General features: G+C 34.4%; 3 protein-coding genes across 3 annotated transcripts; all 3 read right to left on the reverse strand.

Moving 5' to 3' along the window:
* Positions 1-498: 498 nt before the first annotated feature.
* LOC130503723 (arginine decarboxylase 2-like) lies at positions 499-3,264 on the reverse strand. Its single transcript, XM_056998273.1, has one exon. It carries the CDS (start codon positions 2,825-2,827, stop codon positions 731-733), a length of 2,097 nt encoding a protein of 698 aa, XP_056854253.1. The 5' UTR covers positions 2,828-3,264; the 3' UTR covers positions 499-730.
* A 4,812-nt stretch (positions 3,265-8,076) lies between these two features.
* On the reverse strand, positions 8,077-14,603 carry LOC108837360 (V-type proton ATPase subunit c1). Its single transcript, XM_056998274.1, has 5 exons — positions 14,384-14,603; positions 14,057-14,089; positions 10,227-10,479; positions 9,978-10,146; positions 8,077-8,278 (listed from the first exon to the last, which is right to left on the reverse strand). Exons 1-4 carry the CDS (start codon positions 14,457-14,459, stop codon positions 10,014-10,016), a joined length of 495 nt encoding a protein of 164 aa, XP_056854254.1. The 5' UTR covers positions 14,460-14,603; the 3' UTR covers positions 8,077-8,278; positions 9,978-10,013.
* A 2,949-nt stretch (positions 14,604-17,552) lies between these two features.
* Positions 17,553-18,318, reverse strand: LOC108852691 (auxin-responsive protein SAUR50). The gene has a single exon (XM_018626188.2). The coding sequence runs from the start codon at positions 18,132-18,134 to the stop codon at positions 17,811-17,813; it is 324 nt and encodes a 107-aa protein (XP_018481690.1). The 5' UTR covers positions 18,135-18,318; the 3' UTR covers positions 17,553-17,810.
* Positions 18,319-21,464: the final 3,146 nt, after the last annotated feature.

Here is a 21,464-nt window from a genome sequence, read left to right on the forward strand (position 1 = left end):
CATCACTCGGATCCTCTAATTAAAAAGTTTTTAATTAAAACATTAAACGACGAATGAATCTCATCATTATGATTATTTTACTACTTTATCGAAGAAACTAAGATAATACAAGAATGCAACAACAAACCATGCGACATAACCATGCAAGTTTGAATTTTACCGGACTATCTATCTCTTCTGCAATAATTCGAGTATATTTATATATTAAAACATAAATTTTCTATTTTGCAAAAGAAAAGAGACTATTCAATTAAAACGATGATTCGACAACTTCTCATGAATCTAAATTGTTAGTACATTTCCAAAATGAGAAATGACAATTTTTTTCAGTATAGAATCATTTTCTTTATTGACACTCTCTAGAATACTTCCCTTAGCATAGAATATTTTTTCAATCCTAATCAATAAGAGAAAGTGGACAAGGATCAACCCTCCCACCGCGGCACCGCCACACTCGTTGGAGACATAATTCTGTATCTTTTCACTAAACTCTTATAATAATGCCAACAATTATATTCAATAAATGAAACAAGAACGTTACATTTCAAACATCAAATAACATAGTACAAAGATCCGAATTTCACAAAAGTACTTTCATCATTCGGATCCTCTAATTAAAATAAAAAAAACAACATTAAACAACGATGAATCTCATCATTGTGATTATTTTACTACTTTATTAAAAGAAACATACGATAACACAAGAATGCAAACAACAAACCACCTTTCCTCATGCAGAGAGGTAGTCATCTTCATCGCAATAGTAAAAGCCAAGGTTACTGACCGCAGCCGAAAGAGAGTTACTCATAGACACCTCCTCGGTCGCTAGATACGGCATGTTATGAAACGAACGGTCAAGACAAGCCGCGACATTACCGAACTCAGCTTCATCATCATCATCATCATCTTCTTCTTCACCACCTTTGGTATGATGATGCATAACCTCCTCTGCTCGGTGCTTCAACGTCTGAAACATCATCTCAGGCTCATGCTGCATCCCACGAAGAACATCAGCAGAGGACTGACCAGGCACGGCTCGTGTCACAGCAAAGCCATGAGGCCCATCACTCTGCAAGACACGTACAACACTCGGCCCACCAAACAAGTTGTGCACTCCACCTAGCGCCTCCTCGTACGCCCCTCCAAGAAACATTCCCAAGAAGTACCTCCCTCCATCGCTCTCTAGCTCATGCAACGGCAAGCTAGACTCCCCGCCTATGAACTTATCAATCTTCCCATCGCTGTCACACGTCAAATCCGACAAGACGCCACGTGTCCCCGGCCTTTGGTCGAGCTTATGAATAGGGACTATAGGAAACAGCTGCTCAATCCCCCATAGGTCAGGAACCGAAGTGAAAACCGAGAGGTTAATATTGTACGTCTGAACCGGATCCGACCCGCCAATAGCATTTAAAACCCATTCGCATAACCCATCAACGGAAGCTAACTGCTCAACGCTCACAACACCGTCTTTAAAACCTTCAACGCATCTCTGCTTCAGCTTCTCAACGTAAAGCAAACACCTTTCTTGATCCCCACGCATCACAGCAGAGTACAGCTCCTCGTAAGCTTCCTCGGATTCAAGCAAGAACCGAATATCATCAGGATCAGCTTCGTGAACAACCGGTTTAACCGACGAGACAGCTTCAAAGATCAAAACAGAGTGATGAGAGACTATCGCTCTCCCGCTTTCGCTGCATATAACCGGATGCTTCACCGACCTCCTCTCGCATACAAACCGAACAGAGGCTACAACAGCTTCAGCATACTCCTCGAGAGTGTAGGCAACGGAGAGATCGCTCTCTCCGGATTTAGACCCGTCGTAGTCAATCCCCAAGCCACCACCGATGTCTATAACTTTCATGTTGGCACCGAGACGGACCAGCTCGCAGTAAAGCTGAGCAGCTTCGGAGACACCATCAGATAACAAGGAAGTGGATGGAATCTGTGAGCCAATGTGGAAATGCAAAAGCTGGAGACAGTCAAGCATACGAGCCTGACTAAGCTTCCTCACGACACGAACTATCTGAGAAGTAGTTAAACCGAACTTCCCTTTCTCACCTGAAGTCGAACCGAAGTGACCAGAGTGTTTGGTTCTCAGCTTAGCTCTCAGCCCAATCACAGGCCTCACGTTCATCTTCTGACTCAGGCCTATAACCAAATCAAGCTCTTCTTCTTGCTCAAGCACAATCACAGTGTTCAACGCCAGCTTCCTTCCCATAAGAGCTAGAGATACATACTCAGCGTCTTTGAAGCCGTTACAGACGAGAAAGGCTTCCTCAGGGTTGCTGCCTTTACACAAGCAGCTCATAGCGAGGAGGATCTCCGGTTTAGAGCCGGCTTCCAAACCAAACCGGAATTGAGAACCGAATCTCACAATGTCCTCCACGACGAACCGGTCTTGATTGCATTTCACGGGGTACACTCCTTGGTAGTGAGACTCGTACCCTTGGCTCTGTATCGCGAAATCGAACGCGGATTGGAGAGACTCGAGGCGGTTCTGCAGGACGTCAGGGAACCGGATGATAACCGGAAGCTGCAGCCCCAAACCGCCGGTTTGTTTCGGATCGGTCACCTTCTTGACGAGTTTTAACAGATCGATGTCTTGGTGAGGGAGAGTGTTGGAGCCGTGAGGACGAACGGAGATGTTGCCGGAGGAGTTAGCGGCGAAGTAAGGAGCTCCCCATCCGTCGATGCGGTAGAGAGAGGAGGAGAGAGAGGGGCTCCAGGCGTCGACGGCGGCGGTGGAGGTGGAGGAAGGTGGTGGTGGTGACGGTGGGATGAACACGTCGGCGGCGTAGCTATTGACACAAGCTAAAGCAGGCATCTTTCTTTAACACTCTGTTTTTGCTCTGTTTTGCTCTGTTTTTGTTTCAGGGAATCTAAGGAAAGGTTTGATTTTTAATTACCAGATTTTGTGAAGGTAAGGGGTTTGAAAACCGCCGAGGCCGGAGCCTCGGCTACCCCCTCAAGAGAAGGCAGAAGATGTATCTGTCCCCGCCGTGAAACCCACCTCGAGCAGCCCGACCTGATCCGAGAATCTCCACGGTGAATGTTTCAGAAAAACTTTAATTTAAAAAAAAAAGGATTTTTTTTTCTTTTGCAAATTTGAGAGACAACAGATTCTATTCCCCGACCATGCAGAGAGGGACTGGATCTATATGAAGAGAAAGGGGGGAACGAGAATGTGAAGTTTCTATGGGAAAATGCAAAGAGAAACAGAGCGGAAATTGAGGGGAGAAGGGTGTGAGTTTGATGAAGGGGAACTGGTCTTGTTTATATAGGAGGAAAAGCTTTAGTTGGGAGAAGGTGATGACTGAGGAGAGTTGGATTCGGCCCATGGGGCCCATTTATTATTATTGATTTTTTTCTACTTCTATCTTTTTTTGGTTTTACATTTTTTTTCACCAAAAAGAAACTGCAAAAAAATCTTATCATAGATTTTAGTTTCCCTACGTGACTGACTCTCCGCCAATGATTGATTATTCAGGTGCTGTTTTACGTATTAACCCAATGATGGTTTTTTCCGCAAAACTATTAACTAGTGTTGATTTAAGTTTCTCTCATTCACAATGTGACAAAGACAGTTGTGAATACTCATGTTTTTCTAAGTATATTTAGAAAATAAATTTCGATTTGCAGGTCTACACTATTATTACGGTTATGTCATAACGTGAAATGAACTTCATGAGTCAACTGTTAGCAAAAAAAAAAAAAACTTCATGAGTCAACTGAGAGTTCGGTTGAGAGTTTTTTTACAATTGCTAAAGCTCTAAAGTTTTTACGAAAAATATCTAAACTGGTAAAAGCAACGTGCGTTTTATAAATTAGATCTCGCAACGAGATTGGATCCGACCGTTGATCCAATGATCATTGCTTTGTGGAGTAGGTAACACTCTGACACATTGCACATAACTGCGTAGCGTGCATGTACCTACTGGTCCATATCTTTTTTTACCTCTTTCTAACAAATTAATCCATCTGTTTTATTTTAGAATAAATTTTATGCAGATATGTCAAAACATTTATATTTTAAAACTAAAAAGTCTTTAAAACATTATATATTATAAAAGGAGAAAATAAAAATAAACAGACAATAAAATTGACCAAAAGAAAGACGATTTCTTTTTTTTTTTTTAAAGAAAGACGATTTCAATTTTATGAGAACAAGGATTCCTTTTGGCACGACCACTCAGCTACGAGTCGCCGCGTGGTGGTCTTACGTGGGGGAGTAGTTGTGTTATGAAGTTTCCTTCTGCCCACGGACCCATACTTTGTTTGGAAGCATGTAAATAATTTTTTTCAGCAGTCTATAGTATTCGTCCAATGGATATCCTTTTGTGTTTTTTTCTTGAAAAAGATATATCCTTTTGTGTTGAGAAAACATTTGATTCTCTTTCTTATTAAATCACCAATTCAAAATATAAATATTCATTAATTTTCTTAAAATGACTATAAATTTTTATTTGATTATTTTTAGTATTTTATCCGTTTCATATTAAATGTTATTCTAATTTTTAAAATTTGTTTCATTATAATGGTCGTTTTATTTTTTTCGATGCATAAATCAAACAATTTTTCAAATATTATCTTTAGTTTCAGTTTATTAATTAACAAAAGATATGTTAAATAGAAGTAAAATAGATAATACTCTTTCTGTTTTTAAAGAAGTGTCACTTAGATATTTTTTACAAAAATTAAGAAAATGACGAAAATATAAGTAAATTGTTATTAATTATACCTCACCGGCCAATAATATTTGAGATAAATAAAACTATTTATAAAATTAATACAGTTTGTAATTAATTTTCAGCTAAAAATAAGTATAATTTGCATGAAACTGTAAAGTGACATTTTTTATATAACAAAGAAAATGGTTAGAGTGACATTTATTATGAAACAGAGAGATTAAATAATTTCTTAATTTGTGTGTATTATGAAAAAACAAATGGATGGAATATTAGATTGTTGACACTTGGTACCATTGTCGCTAGGATCGAAAGATAGACAAAATCTAGAATACTGAGTGACATTTCTACATTGTTTTCAAAGATCTAAGGCCTTGATTGGTAGAACATTATCATTAGCATTATGCTACATTTTATCTAATCAATATTTGTTAGAAAAATATTTAGAAAAATATTTATTAAATGCTAATGCTTTCCAAATGCTCTCTCGCAAATGCTCTCATATAAAGTTTTTGGAAGAGTATTTGCATTTACAATTTATAAATTTAAGAAATAAATATAATTAGTTCATTTATTTGATTTAAGAATATCATAAAATTATTTTATATCCAGAAAATAAAATTTTGATTTCTAAAATAAATTTACAATATAAATATTCTCTTTTAAAAAATAGTATTTCACATTTAAAATATAATTTAATTTATATAATTAAATCATATTTTAAATGCAAAATATTATTTTTAAAAATAGATATTTTAATTGTAAATTTTATTTTTTAAAATAAAATTATCGATATAGACATAATTTTTGAAATTAGTAAATAAAATAAATTAATTATATCTTTTTATATATTAATATGTAAAATAAAAGATATATATATAATGATAATTTATTAATTTTGTTTAATAATATTCAAATTATTTATATCCAAAAATAAATTTATATATTATTTATTTTATTTAATAATATTCAAAATTATTTTATATCCAAAATAAATTTATATTTTTTTAAGATTACATTTTTAAATAATAATATTTCACATTTAAAAATTAATTTAATTTATGTTATTAATTAAGATTCATTATTTTTAATAACAAATATATTATTAATATATATTATAATTTAATATATATATAATTTTAAAATAAATATATTATATACTAACTTTTGTTAAGAAAATTAAAATTGTATACTGCTACTGCCCTACTAATCATCTTATTGAAAGTTTTAATAAAAGCATACAGCTTCTGCAGCATACTGCTTCTACAACATACTTATACTGCTTTTTCATTAGCCTGTACCAAACGAGGCCTAAATGTATTTTTAATTTTAATTGTTTTTTGTTTTTTTTAAAGGGCATTTTTAATTTTAATTGTTGCATTAAATTTGCTGAATGATTCAAATTTACATTTACTTTAGCAAATGCTTTCCGGTGACTAATAAATAACGGGACATTGATGTATCGGAGTGGGCGGATGGATGCTCTTAAATTTTCCGACTGTCTAATTAGTGTCTTCCCATTCCTTATAATTGTTTATTACTTCAATGCTCTTCAACCTCCTCTCTCTGTGGAGAAATTTTTGTAATTCTATCGTATTTTTCTATATATATACGTGAATAGTTTTTTTTTTTTTTGATAAAATGTTAAGATTACGTGAATAGTTTTGCAAACGCAAAACATTATATATACAGCGTATTAGAAGTATACACCAAATATCAACAATATAATACCTTTCTGTTTTATCACGAGCAACTTAGGATCACATGAGCATCTGAATCTTAATTCGAGCAACTTACACTTGGAATATGCAATAGAACAAGGAAAAGAAAAACACGTTGAGGGCGGTACACGGCCGCTTACTGAACGCGGACGCCACACGTATACCACTAACTCTTGTGGCTATCGTAAATAGTGCTCTTTCAATTCATATTTCATACCACAATTCTATTTCAAAAATATTCGCGTTATCCTCAATTTAATGATATTCGTAATGAGTCATTTACATTATATACTGGCATACTGCATAATCTTTAAAGTGGGGTTAGTACATCCCAATATCCCATCGGCCATCGTACGAAAATATATAGCGCTTAGTTACGTGACGTGTGATTTGGAGATTCATTGTCATGTGGTTGTGATGGATTCTAATGTGCCGTGTCCAACCCGGCTAACTAAATCTTGTCTTCTTGTTTTTTACCCTATTTACTAAACAAAAATTTTCATGCATAAGGGATTCGCTGCATAATCACGTAAAAGACCATCTACCGCAATTAGTTTGACTAAACAAACAAAATGCATTACAGAACCAAAACAAATTAATTAATAAGCTGACCTTTAAAAATACAAAATAATTAGCCGTCCTACGTCTTTTGACAACGCCTTTTCTGATCGTTTTATAAGACTCCATCGATGACATGATTGACATCAGCCAAGACTATATAATTGCACTAAAATCAGAAACTTTTGACCTTTTGAAGGTCTATTTGATAATACTTTTACGAAGTGATATAGAAAACCTAATTTCTTTTTTGGTCAAAAGAAAAAATAAAAGAAAACCTAATTTCTCTTTGTGTGTGCTAACGTAGAAAACCTAATTTTTATATAGTACTCTTGCAAAACGATGTGGAGACCTAATTTAGGCTAGTGGTTTTATCACTACTAAAGATAAGCAAAGTACAAATTAAAACTAATACTTAAACTTGCACAATATTAATAATATTATCACTGAATCAATTAATAAGTCTAATGTTAATTATTTTTATATTTTCCTTATCTAATTAAAATTAAAGCTATTATTTCATATAATCTAGATAACCACCTAATTTACCATATTTTTGATATTCTATGCAATCAATTTAAGATATTCAATTTTCTTTTTTGTTATTTTTTTATGTTGTAACTAAAAATACTCATAATTTTAATTGTAAAATATTGACAAACACATGTAAGTTCTTTATTTAACTTCAGTGTAACGATGTAAAACATTAAATATAGCGAAAAACTCGATAAATGAATAATGGTTTGTTTTTGTTTGAGTACCATCATTCTCATGTTCTTAATCATGAGAATGATGATTTTAATTCACTGGTAAATTGTATATGATAAATGTTGAAGAATATAAAATATATAGTCACTCATGACTCGACACATTTTTGGTTTAACCATTGAAATTCAACTTTGCAATGCATATTAAAGCCATATAGATTAACACAATTTATCAGAACTCTTATGGATGGATTTTCTACCTATTGTGGGTGGTCCTTATATATGTTATTAGTGAATTACCACAGGGTCTTATCCAAGCAATTAAGACAATACAATGTGGAAAAAACTATAGAAATACATTGGGATGTTTTGACCAAGAAAATACATTGGGATGTAACAGTATATTCAAATTTAAATATATCACTAACATTGTGGAGGATCACATCACATGGTCTAAGATAATAAAATCCCATCAGATTAATAACTTAACTAAGACTATTGTTTTTCATAATATATTCATAAGACAACAAATATGGATTTTCTACTTCCAAAAGGTAAAATAGTCCAAGGGAGGTTCCACAAGGCGAGGTCTTGGTTTGTGTGCCTGCATTAAACGGCTACTACCATCTCTTCAACCATATATTTAAACAATTAAACACTTTTATGCGTTATTAGCTATGTTCCATGGAAACGGAAGCGGATTCGCGGAAGAAGAATCGAATGGAAATGTAGAAGCGAGATTTTTCAAAAAGTTAGGAAGCGGAAACGTCTCGGAAGCGTATATTTATATATATATATTAAAATATAAATACTACAAATATGACTAAAAATTATATAATTTAAATTTAAAATAACACATTTATTCATTTATAATAATTTTAAATGATTTTATGTTAGAACCGTGACAATATATATAAATCAAGTTCATAAGATATTATTATACTAACTATTTTTAATATTTGGTAAATAATTAACACAGTATATTTGAATATATACAATATATTTTTACTAAACTTCCAATGCATAAATATAATTTATAGTATTAGTTTTAATATTTGTATATTTATATTTTACATTTCACTATTATATAAAAAAACAAGATTTCTTATGTTTTTATTTACTTAAGACATTGTATCATTTTAATACGGAAACGTGATTCCAAAATAGAATCGTAAACTTTCAACGTGTTTTTAAAGAGCTATTTTTGGAAGCGTAGTGGAAGCGAGATTCCGAGAGCTTCCACAAGCTTCCGATTCTGATTCTGATTCCGAAGCGGAAACGCAAGTCCGACGAAGCTTCCATGCAACCTAGGTTATTAGAAATTAGCTGTGAAGAGGGCTTGATCACATGGTTTGTGACTAGAGAGTCAAAACCATGAGGAGATTTTTTTCCTTTGATAGCTCTTTTTAGAGTAAATTTTTGATCTCTTGAATATAAACAGAAGCACTAGATGTACAAAGGTTTTGACTGAATAAAATTTTACATCATTCAAAAAAAAAAAATAGCTGTGAAAGGTAACAATTCTAGGAGGATTTATATCACACGAGAAAACTTGCATTTTAACCAACTACTGGAAATTGTCGTCATAGTCTCTTAAGTCTTAACACATGAACACATCGGGAAAATATTAATTGTAAAGTATTACTTTTATAGTTCTATTAAACATCGAATCGCACTCACGTAAAATGATTTGTTAAGCTTTTGTAGTATTTGATAATATAGTAAAAATATATATATTGAGATATAATGCAAAACAGATAAATACTTTTGGGTAAAAGAAAAACGAAAAGGAAATTAAAACTTTGATCTCGGAATAAAAGATATGCTAAGGCTCAAGTTTAACTTCTTTTTCTTGGAACTTTTGTCACAAAAACTTTCAGCATGAATTAATGTTCATTGTATAAAACTATAAATCAAATCAAAGATAAACAGAACTTCTTCAAAGAAAACACAACAACAAAGATGGAACACAAAACACCAGAGAAAAGCAATCAGAGACTCGAGATGATTTCAGAAAGCAAACTTCTTTACAAATAAATGTATTTAACTTCCTCAGGACAATACAAGAATACAAAAAACATACCAAGCTCCATCAGAGCTCTCTTTATTACAGAACAAAATAATAAAAAAAATCCCTACATCGGAGAGCAACCTCCGAGAGAGAGAAATAGGAGAGCTTCCGAAACAAAGTTCCAAGTGTCCAATAAATTTCTTTTTTTTTTCAGTTCCCGATGATACACATATGCTAAAGAACGATAGAACAACAAAACACACACAGAACAACAAAACACACAATAAAGTACCTTCGGGGGAAAATCTTGTGGTGGGGGGTTACATTCTCATTCAGCTCTAGACTGGCCAGCTCGTGAGGAGAGGATGATTCCCACAATAAGGCCGTAAAGAGCAAGAGCTTCTGCGAAGATAAGGATAAGAATCATCCCGACAAAGAGCTTAGGCTGCTGAGCATTTGCCCTGGGAAAAAAGAACAAGTCAAACACCAACTCATTTGTAAAAGTTTTGTAGGATGTACGAGAAGGAGGGAATTAACAAACCTGACACCGGCGTCTCCGACAATACCAATGGCCATACCAGCAGAAAGACCAGCGAGACCACAAGCAAGACCGGAGGAGAGATGTGCGTATCCGTCGAAGAGGTAGTAGGACTTAGCCTTGGGGTTAATCCCGGTACTGATGATAACAGCAATAATCAAACCGTAAATACCCAAGACACCAGCCATGACAACGGGGACAATGGACTTCATGACCAACTCAGGCCTCATGACTCCCATAGAAGCCACACCAACTCCACTTATTAGAGTATAGATTGATTACCGGTTTACTTGGTTAAATACGGTTTGATATATTGGTTTAGTGTCGTTATATAAGTCAGAGTCTGTAACAGACTTACAGTTGAGTTGCAGAATAACAAACTATCTTTCTCTCATTTCTCTCTCGATCATGATTCATCTCTGAATCTAATATGGTATCAGAGCAATTGCTCTCATCTTCCGCTTCTTCCTGATCGATTCAGAGCTTGATTCGAGCTTCCGATTCATCTCCGTCACTCGCGATTCGATTCGACGACTAGTTCGTCACCATCTTCGTCTTTTCTCGATCGATAGAGCTATCGATCTTCTGTTCTCTTCATCACCATGCCAATGTCTTACGCGAATGCTGTTAACTCAACTCCGAACTCAGCTTCAACTCCTAATCCGGCGGCGAATCGATCTCCGATGACGGCGTCCCTTCAAGATCCGAACTCCAATCCCTTATACATCCACATTGCTGATCACGCTGGTATTGCTCTTGTATCTGATAAGCTAACTGGCCTAGGAAACTTCAATACATGGCGTAGATCAATGATGATGGCTTTAGGAGCTCGGAACAAGATTGTTTTTGTGGATGGATCTTATCCTGAGATCGATAAATCACATCCTGATTATGCTTCTTGGTATCGTTGCAATAGTATGGTTTGCACCTGGATTGTTAACGCTGTTGACAAGTCTATAGCAAAGAGCATCATGTATCTTGAAACGGCTCGACAGATGTGGCTTGATATTCATGATCAGTTTAAACAGAGCGATGGACCTCGTCATGCAGAGATTAAACAACAGATCTATTCTGAAGTTCAAGGATCACAAACAGTCAGTGAGTACTACACCAAACTCAAGCAACTTTGGGAAGATCTGAAGAATCATGAGGCTCCATATAAGTGTTGTTGTGGTCGTGACAGTTGTGAAAGTTCGAAGCGTTTGATGGAACGTGACGAGCAAGATCATGTCTTGAAGTTTCTCATGGGGCTAAATGATACTTTTACTGCAGCGAGAGGTCAAATCCTTATGATGGATCCTAAACCATCCCTCAATAAAGTCTTCAATTTGGTATCACAAGAGGAACGTCAACGCTCTATGAAGAATGGTTCAACAACTAGTGCAGTTGCCTTTCAAGCCTCACAAACTGATCAACTTGTAGCAGCTTATTCTGGTAACTACAACAAACCGAAATCGCGTCCTATCTGCTCGCATTGTGGTGTTGTTGGTCACACTGTGAACAGATGCTACAAGCTACATGGATTCCCACCTGGTTTCAAGCCGCAGTCATCGAACTACAGACAACCGAATCAACAACAGAACTCTTCAAAGCAGAATGAGTCAACGTCACAGAAGAAAGAGAACGTGGCTAACATGGTTGTCAATGATAATGTACCTCAGAGCAATCAACGACATGCAAACCTGGATCATCTTACATCAGACCAGATTCAGCATCTTCTGACGATTTTAAATCTCACACCGCAGTCTATCAACCCTATATCTCAGGTTTCTGGCTCGCAGTTGACTCTTGCAGATGGATCTACCTCCGTTTCCAAACCTCAACCTCACCTTACTCCTCAAATCCATGCCCCATCTGGTAACTCTTTAAAACCATTCTCTTTACTTTCATCTGCAGGAACCGAAAATAGCCTTAGTCTTAAGAATAATGCTTGGGTTGTGGACACTGGTGCTAGTTGCCATGTCTGTTCTGATCATACCCTATTCATAGATACCAAACCTATTAGTCATACCTCAGTTACTCTCCCTGATGGAACACATATATCAGTAACTCTTTCTGGAACAATCAAGCTTTCTGAAACTTTAACTCTTCACTCTGTTCTTTTTGTTCCAAACTTCAAATTCAATCTCTTAAGCATCAGTGCTCTTACCAAAAACAGCTCTATCACTGTGCTTTTCTCTTCTGATTCTTGTTACATTCTTCCTTACAATCCTTTTATTTCTCAGGCGCATATTCTGGACTCCATGATTGGGAAGGGTGATCTTCATGACAATCTTTACATCTTGGAGTCCACGCCTTCTTCTTCTTTCAAATCCTCTCTCCCTTCCCTCAACGTTTCTTCTGCTTCTCAAATTTCTTCTGAAGTCTGGCACCGGCGATTAGGACATCCATCACCACAAAAGATTCACATTCTGTCTAAAGATCTTCTTATTTCTTCTGAAAAATCTCTTGATTCTGTTTGTACTGTATGCCCTTTGGCTAAACAGAAACGCATTTCTTTTCAATCATCGAATAATATGTCTCCAAATCCTTTTGATCTTATTCATCTTGATATCTGGGGTCCCTTTCATGTTCCTACTTCAGATGGATACAGATATTTTCTCACTATAGTAGATGATTGTACACGAGCTACTTGGATTTACCTTTTGGAAAATAAAAGTTCAGTTTCCTCTGTTTTTCCTGAATTTCTTCAGCTTATTGAAACCCAATACCAGATGAAAGTCAAAGCCATCCGATCTGATAATGCTCCTGAGCTATCTTTTACATCTCTTCTTAAAGCCAAAGGCATCATCCATTTCTTTTCTTGTGCGTACACTCCACAACAAAACTCAGTTGTGGAGAGGAAACACCAACACATTTTAAATGTTGCAAGATCTCTTCTCTTTCAATCAAACGTACCCATTTCTTACTGGGGAGATTGTATTCTTACCGCAGTCTACCTCATAAACCGAACCCCATCACCTCTTCTTCAAAACAAAACCCCATTTGAACTTTTAAACAAGAAAGCTCCTCTATACAATCATCTCCGTGTCTTTGGTTGCCTTTGTTATGTCTCAACCCTTACTAAAGATAGACACAAATTCTCTCCCCGTGCAAAACCCTGTGTCTTTCTTGGTTATCCTCATGGTTACAAAGGTTATAAAGTTCTTGACTTAGAAACTAATACAGTTTCTATTTCTCGAAATGTCATTTTTCATGAGTATCTCTTTCCTTTCACTCATTCTCCAAAAGGCTCAGATATATTTCCTCAGGATGTTCTACCATTGCCGGTTCCAGACTCTCTCTTTCCAGCTTCTTTTGATATTTCTCCTGATCCTATCTTTCCTGATAATTCTTCTTTTATATCTCAACTTCCTGAACCAGATGATGTTCATCCTTCTTCATTGCCACAAGGTGTTTCTTCATCGCTTTCTTCCCCTATCTCATCTTCACCTTGTGTCCTTCCTCGTTCCAATACTGATTGTGTTCCGTCAGGAGATCAAACCAATAACCATAGACCAAAACGCCAAGCTAGGATCCCTAGTTACCTTGATGAATACCATTGTTACTTGCTTAACAAGATATCAGACTTTCCTGCTCATCCTACCCATACCTCATCCTACCCAATCTCCTCGTTTATGACCTATAAGAACCTTGAGCCTTCCTATAAGAACTTTGTCCTATCCATTACCACTACTACCCCACCTAAGACCTTCCTAGAAGCCATTAAATCTGCAGAGTTCACTGCGGCTATGAGAACTGAGATGACTTCGTTGGAAGATACTGAAACATGGGATGTTTGTGAGTTGCCTCCGGGTAAACATGGGATGTTTGTGAGTTGGATGTTTATGGAACACTCTTTGCTGTTCCATAAGCAGCTCCCATACCTTTTCATTCCAATGAATATTCACTTATTTATTAATTAAAATAAAATAATCCTCCTTATAGGATCTAACAAGATCGAATGCTAAAACATTAATCTCATAAAATCACACATTCATTTGTTTATGGATGCAGATCGAACCGAAATGCTCATACGAGCGATCTGCAATATCTAAGCGTAGTTTTACGATTCAATTTGAAGATTGTCAAGCAATTATACAAATCTCAGATGTCTATCCTAGAAACGAGGAAGACGATCACGAACAGAATGATAAGGAATATAGGGAAAAGGGAATTACAGGAGAAGACGAGTGCGGCTGCAGCGCCGAGGAAGCCGAAGAAAGGAGCTGTTTCATCGCCGCTGAAGGTAGACATGTCGAAGGCTTGTGATTTGGATCTGAGATCAGGTCGATGATTCAAATCTGGCGAGACAGAGAGAGAGGTGTGGATGGATATATCGTTTCTGATTTTTATTTGTTTATTTATTTTTGGTTTTTGTTTTTTTTCTCAGATGAGTGGTGGAAGAGAACAACGTGCAGCCTTGATCTTTTCACAGAGACGACCACGTTACTCTGGGCCTGGGCCTGGGCCTAATTGTGATTCACTTAAGCCTACTTTTAAATATTTCAACATTTTCCAAACCGGTTTACATTGCGTTTGGGATTAGTTTTGGTAAGATTTTTTTTTTTTTTTTGACAAAAGTTTTGGTATAACTTAAAGAATTTCAAATCGGTTTAAAACTTCTACTAACAAACCAAGAAAGACACATTACATCAGAAGTAGAGATAATGGCTTATGATCACATTGTTACACTCTCTAGACCAAAAATGCAATCAGATAAAATTTTATCAAATCAACAATCAAAATCCTAACATAAAAATATTTATAGTCACAATATAAAATATCTCCAGTCTTTGTTTAAATATTTACAACTTAGTTTTACAGCAAAACATCTAAAATTACTAATATTTTAATTGAAACATTAGTTTAACAAAAGAAATCATATGGCAATTAGAGTTTGATTGTGATCTGTTGGTACATTGTCTGATTTCTAGTATTTTAATGTTTCAATCATATGCCAAAAAAATCATATGGCAATTACTAATGTTTCGGTTTTACATATTCCACTCTTCTTGTCTGATTTCTTTTTGATAGCACAAACAGATGTTGTTGGTTGTACCTGATCAACCCTTGTTCAAGCCGAGGATTGTATTAAATTCGTAAAATGAGATTTAAAGATGCTTCAGTTTACAGACATTAGGCATATAGCTACACCTATATATATATAGTCATAAGAAATCCTAGTTCATGAGCTTAGATAATGGGTCTGCGGTCTTTACTTGGACCTTGCTAATAACCAATTAGAACCAAGACAAAGTGGTAGTGACACAGCCAGCATAAAACCCCGTCGCACCAAGGTTTAAACAACATATTGGTACCCGAATGAGAAAGGAAGAAGCTTGAGATTGTCACCAAGATAAGTAAATATTTAGATTGTATTTCATTAAGAGGAAAGACTGGATGCAACAATGGCAGCTTTTGGTTCCATTCATCAAACACTAACAACATATATATAAGCAAACCCTAATTACATGATTCATCAAAACTTCGTATTGGATCAGAATATAGACTTTTCGTGTGGGCTTCAACAGTGGCGGAGCCAGCCGAATCATTTAGAGGGGTCAATTTCCTTATAAGCATGTATATTACATGGGTCAATAAGTTCAGATGGTGATAGTTTTCAATTTTTTTCTTCAAAATACATGTAAATTTTTTTTGTTCTTAAAAATCACATGGGTCAAGTGACCACTGTGCTAAAGCACTGCCTCCGCCACTGGGCTTCAATAAGGTTCAGTTGTGGTGTGCGGAGTAACAATATATAAGTATATATATGATGTACAGGTCAAGTAAGCTATAGAGTTAGATTAAAGGTAAGCTTACTTAAGGCTAACAGTAAGAGTGAAACAATAATCCATATCATATTTTTGCATCCGTCCTGATTGATTTTTGGGGCCAGGTGTTAATTTTGCGTTTGACTAATGATGTGCAAACCAATAGAGTTCGGAATGCGTGATAAATCTTTAGTCAATTTCTAGAAATTAACGACTATTCAAAACTAGAGATATTTTAAATTCAGACTTGCATCAAATTTGTAATCATACAGCAGTACTAATGATTTAATATTGGCCTATTGGGGCATAGGTTGTCTACGTTTTTTTATTCAATGAAATAAATGTTCAATTACAGCTTTAACTAATTGTACGAAATAGGGAAAAGCCGTAGAAGAAGGGATCGTTTAACTGCGCATGCATTCCAAAAATATAATACTGACTTTAAGAATGATTAAGGGACGCCACATTTGGATACAACTCATACTCCCTCTGTTTCATAATAAGTGTCATTCTGAGCTCATTTTCTTATTAACACAAAAAGTATTACTTTACAATTCTAATGTAAATTATACTAACTTTCAGCTGGAAATTAATTGCAAACTGCATTGATTTTATAAATAATTTTATTTATCTAAAATACTATTGGTCAAAGGGTATAATTAATTACAACTTATATATATTTCAACAACTTTCTTAATCTGTGTGAAAAATGTCACAACGACACTCTTTAAGAAACGGAGGAAATTTTTTTTGTAAAGTCTTCTCTGATACAAAGAAGGTATATTCCAAAGAAGATATAGGAATTAATACTAGCTAGATAGATGAACTTTTAATCTTAAGGATTGGAAAAATAAATCGTGTTAAATTAAGCAAAAAAAAAACTACAACAGAAGAATCCGTCATATTTCGAAAGAATCCGTCATATTTCAAAATGTGTACATATAAGTTATGCAACAAAACCAAAGCTGAGATGTTATTACCTTTCTGTATCCAAATTTCTATGTCTTGATATTCAAAATTTTCAACCACAATACGGTTTATACATATTATCTCAGAAAACTTAGCCGGCACCGACTGACCTTAAGAATGATCAAATGTAAAATTTCTTTAATTTTAATATAGATTATTGAAAATTTATAGCATAATTGATACTTTTCATCAATGATTAACAACTGTATCTGTAGAATTTATAAGATGGAGCATAGTAGAGTGTTCACAATAACATAAACATTGTGTAGTGAGGTGGAAACGAATGTAGAAAAAATCTTTTATGGTTCCGTACATGATAAAGTACCCCACTTTCTCTGACAATCCCATGTTGAAGCATGCATTTTCAAAAGCTTATGTATCTTTCATACGATTTGACATATAATCGTCTTTCTTTTAGAACCCTAATTATCTATGTACATGAACTTTAGCCTCAATCTATATTTTAATAATGCTTATAACAAATTATAGTCCAAAGTTAAACACCGTTATTTCTGTTTAATGCTTAAAATGTACTGAAGCATCTGAAAAAACAAATTAAGTTGCACAGGAATCAATAAAAATAATCGGGAATCATTAAACAAATAGAGGAATAATTTTTCTTGCATTAATCAACTTCTCTCACAAACTTAAGATTTGCAAGGAAAACATTACAAGTTTTTTTACGGATTTAAACCCAGGGAATCTATATCTCACACAGGTTTCTTTCTTGTTAGACGAGTAAAATAACTCGTAAAAAACCCTAGACGGGCTTAAAAATAGAAGAAAAAAAACTCAGCGAAGAGATGATACTTCTTCTTTAACCCATCTTCTTCTGCATCTTCTTCAAATGATTTAACTTAAAATATCACTGGATCATGGATGTTAGGTTCTGGAAGACGAGTTCATCACAAGGAATGGTGAGACCCATGTCGTGGTCAAATCCAAACTCTTCCTCAGCTCGTCTTAAGAGATATTGGAACTCAGGATGAGTCAAGAAGGAGACTGGGACAATGTATCTGCTTCTGTTCTCTCCAACGTAGACAGGAAAGTGTCCCTTTGGTACGTCTAGTGGGAGAAAATCGTCATCGTATCCTCCTCCGTTCTTCTTTCCTAAGCTCGAGCATCTCTTTAGAATCTGCTTCAGCATTGCCGTCTGAGTTAGTTTTGAAGATTTCTTCATTATGGCCATTTGTCTTTAGGTTATTGAGAGAGAAAAGCTCTTGAAATGATAGAGAGGGTAATGGAGAAGGAGATGGGTGGTTATTGAGGAGTTGAGGAGCATGTATTTATAAATAAAGATTTTGTATGTCTATATGTGGCTGTACATACTCTTGTACGTGGGTAGAGAGAGAAAGTTATGAAGACATGTGCATATGTGTGGAAGGAAAAGGTGGGAGCCAAAATGGCAAAGCCAGCTGAGGATTTAATTTCATTGTTGGTCCTCTTTGTGACATTGTGGCCCCTTATGATCTCCTGGTCCTTACCAAGATACACCATTAATACTATATCCTATATTCCGATTTCCCTTTTCTTGGTTTAAATATTCACTTCAAACACGTATGGTGTGACTACTTGAATTAAATAATTGGAAACAAGTGACATATTTTTTTCTCAATACTCTAAGCCATGCCTATACGTGACACCCACCCTTCTCCAACCTTTTAAATCCGTTACTTTCATCTAGAGAGGGAATATATCTATATACTAGCTAGCCTGAATCGTTTCACTATAATGGCCAGATTTTTTATAGTATATCACTATTGATCATTAATAAAATTCAAATTCTGCATCACATTTCTAATTAAATAACATACCAATAACTACAAAATTAGTATAAAATTTGACAACTTTGACAGTATTTAATAGTAAGTTTGGTTTCATTGGACCATAATTTTGATTCTGAGATATACAATAGTGTTAGTTGCAGACTTGTATTAATGGCCAATGGATCACTCTAATTTGCACTTACTACATCTTCGAATGGCTAGGTGACTACCATCCCTGTTAATTTTATTATTTTGAAATATTTGATTTTTTTTTGTTCAAGTTTTGAAATATTTGATATATGTAATATTTAACGAGGATGATAGGCAGGCTGCAGGCATATATTATCAAATTTGCTCTGGGGAAAGCAAAAGAGCCTAGGAAGGTTGTTCTTGGGAATAAACATACGCACGAACAGAGAAGTATTCATACTAGTATTAATATTTAACATATACTAATGTAATGTAATATCTCCCTCAAAGAACATGTTCATGTCAATATAACCGATTATATTGTTGGCACTTATGATGATTTTCCACTCTATGATAATATGATTAACTTTTGTTTTGCTAGAAATAAGTTAAGAAGATTGAAGTAATTTAAACAGTTATAAACCTATATAGTACTTGTTAAACAATTAGTAACTGCTATAGTTGCTAGATAAACCACCTTATGTAAATACAATGTACATATTACCGACTACTACCCAAGTGAAATACACATGTTAAGCCAATATTTGGGCTGACTCTTAAAGGGAATAATACGAAAAACAAAAGATTTTCCTAACAAAAGTAAAATTTGCGTTAGATTTCTGTAGTTCTTAATAAATAGAAATATATGTACCATTGAAGGCTGAAAATGTGAATGGCAGAAGAAAATGTACACCTATCTTCTCTTTCTTTTGAGAGGTGTCATCGATGAGCGTAACTCACGGACTTTGAAAAGAGTACTGCACTGAAGAGTGCAAAGCAGAAGAAGAGTTTTTGGAGTCTTGTTTAATGTGTGATTCGAGAGAGTGTGCCTGTGACACTTTCAAACAAATTTCTTTTTCCTTTTATTTGCAGACACCCATGTGTCTCTTAGTTGTAGTATATTTTTTTCCTTTTCTTTTGTTCTTTTAATTTTTGATTAAAAATCTTCTCTTTTACCATTGAATTTCTGCTTTCTGATCGTTTTTCTTTTCCAACTAGAGATTGCAGTTAATCCCCAGCCTTCCACCCTTTTCCGTTTCCTTTTTATAAATAAAAATCTTTTAGAATATTCTGAAAAATGTGTATTACTCCCTCTGTTTCAAAATTATATATGTTTTAAAAAAAATTGTTTCTAAAAAATACATATTTTACATTTTCAATACATATAATAATTGTAAACTTCGAAAACATTAATTATGTTTATTAAGTTTTGATTGGTTAAAAATTATAAAAAATGTTTAATAACAGAAAATAATGTATTTATAATCAAGAGTTTAAATATTTTTTTAATATGTGTAGAACTTTAAAACATACATTATTTTGAAACAGAGGGAGTAGTATTTACAAAAAATAAAAGTAAAACTGTTTAGGACACACAAAAAGATTAAAGCAAGTCACCCTTGTAGTGAGTTCACTTCAGAGCTTGATGTCGGAATTGTATCTCAAGTACAACAATGCCGACGTTGTCCAAATGGGAATACCTTTTTTTGTTCCAAAAGGAACTTTATTTGGAGGTTTATTCACTGGTTAATAATGTCGTAAACAAATTAGTAAATTTGGATGATCTAGTCTTAAACCTTCAATTATTTTTAACACAAGCTAAACTATTTTGTTTTGTTTGAAAAACAAATGAGTAGTTGGACATTATGTTTCAACCAATTTTCGACTAGAGACTTTTTCCACCTGATGATTAAATTAGATGAGAAAAGCTCTATGTCTTTTATCAAATTTTCTTTGAACCAAGGTAAGTTAACGATGATGATACTATACTTCTGTTGGGATTTAACTAACCAATGCCCACTTTTTATTATCATTAGTATGATATTATTCGTTTTGGTCCGAAGAAATAAGTCCGTATAAATTTATATTTTGATTCCTTCACAAAAAGTTTCGTTAGACATTTCTTTTATATACTATAAATTATATGTTTAAACTTCCGAGATACTGTTCATAAGAATTAACTGAAATTCTTGTATAATAAATCTCGTACATACTGTTCACAAGAATTAACTGAAATTCTTGTATAATAAATCTTGTACATATCTATGATAATATCACAAACCTCGTAGATATCTATGATAATATCATATTATAAGACCTTCACACTGTGAAACAAATAAAATCTTATATTTAGATTTATTCTAAGATATGCAGAACACTTTCCAACTCGTTTTTCGATGAATCTTTGACTGAAATTTAGAACAGAAAATATTGTTAATTTCAATTTGCATGAGAAAAGAAGTAAAGAACTAACGAATTCGAAATTTCGAACAGTAGCAACTCGGACCTAAAAACTCATCATTCTAAACTGAATTAATATTTAGCTTGTTTAGAATATTGTCTTCATATATGATTTGGATATATTATATATGCACCGGAAAGACATGTGTTTATATAAATATGTCACATTGCACTAAATATTTAAAATTCCTGTAGTTTAAGTGGCACGATCTCTTGCTAGGCGGTTCTCCGGTACAAGCTATAACTAGTTAAGGAAAATCTGGACTCATTGATTGTAATGTACTGACTTGTTCGGTTGATGGTGCATGGAATGCAGTCTCTAA

Source organism: Raphanus sativus, unplaced genomic scaffold (assembly GCF_000801105.2).
Source record: "Raphanus sativus cultivar WK10039 unplaced genomic scaffold, ASM80110v3 Scaffold1086, whole genome shotgun sequence".
In the NCBI taxonomy this organism is placed as follows: domain Eukaryota; kingdom Viridiplantae; phylum Streptophyta; class Magnoliopsida; order Brassicales; family Brassicaceae; genus Raphanus; species Raphanus sativus.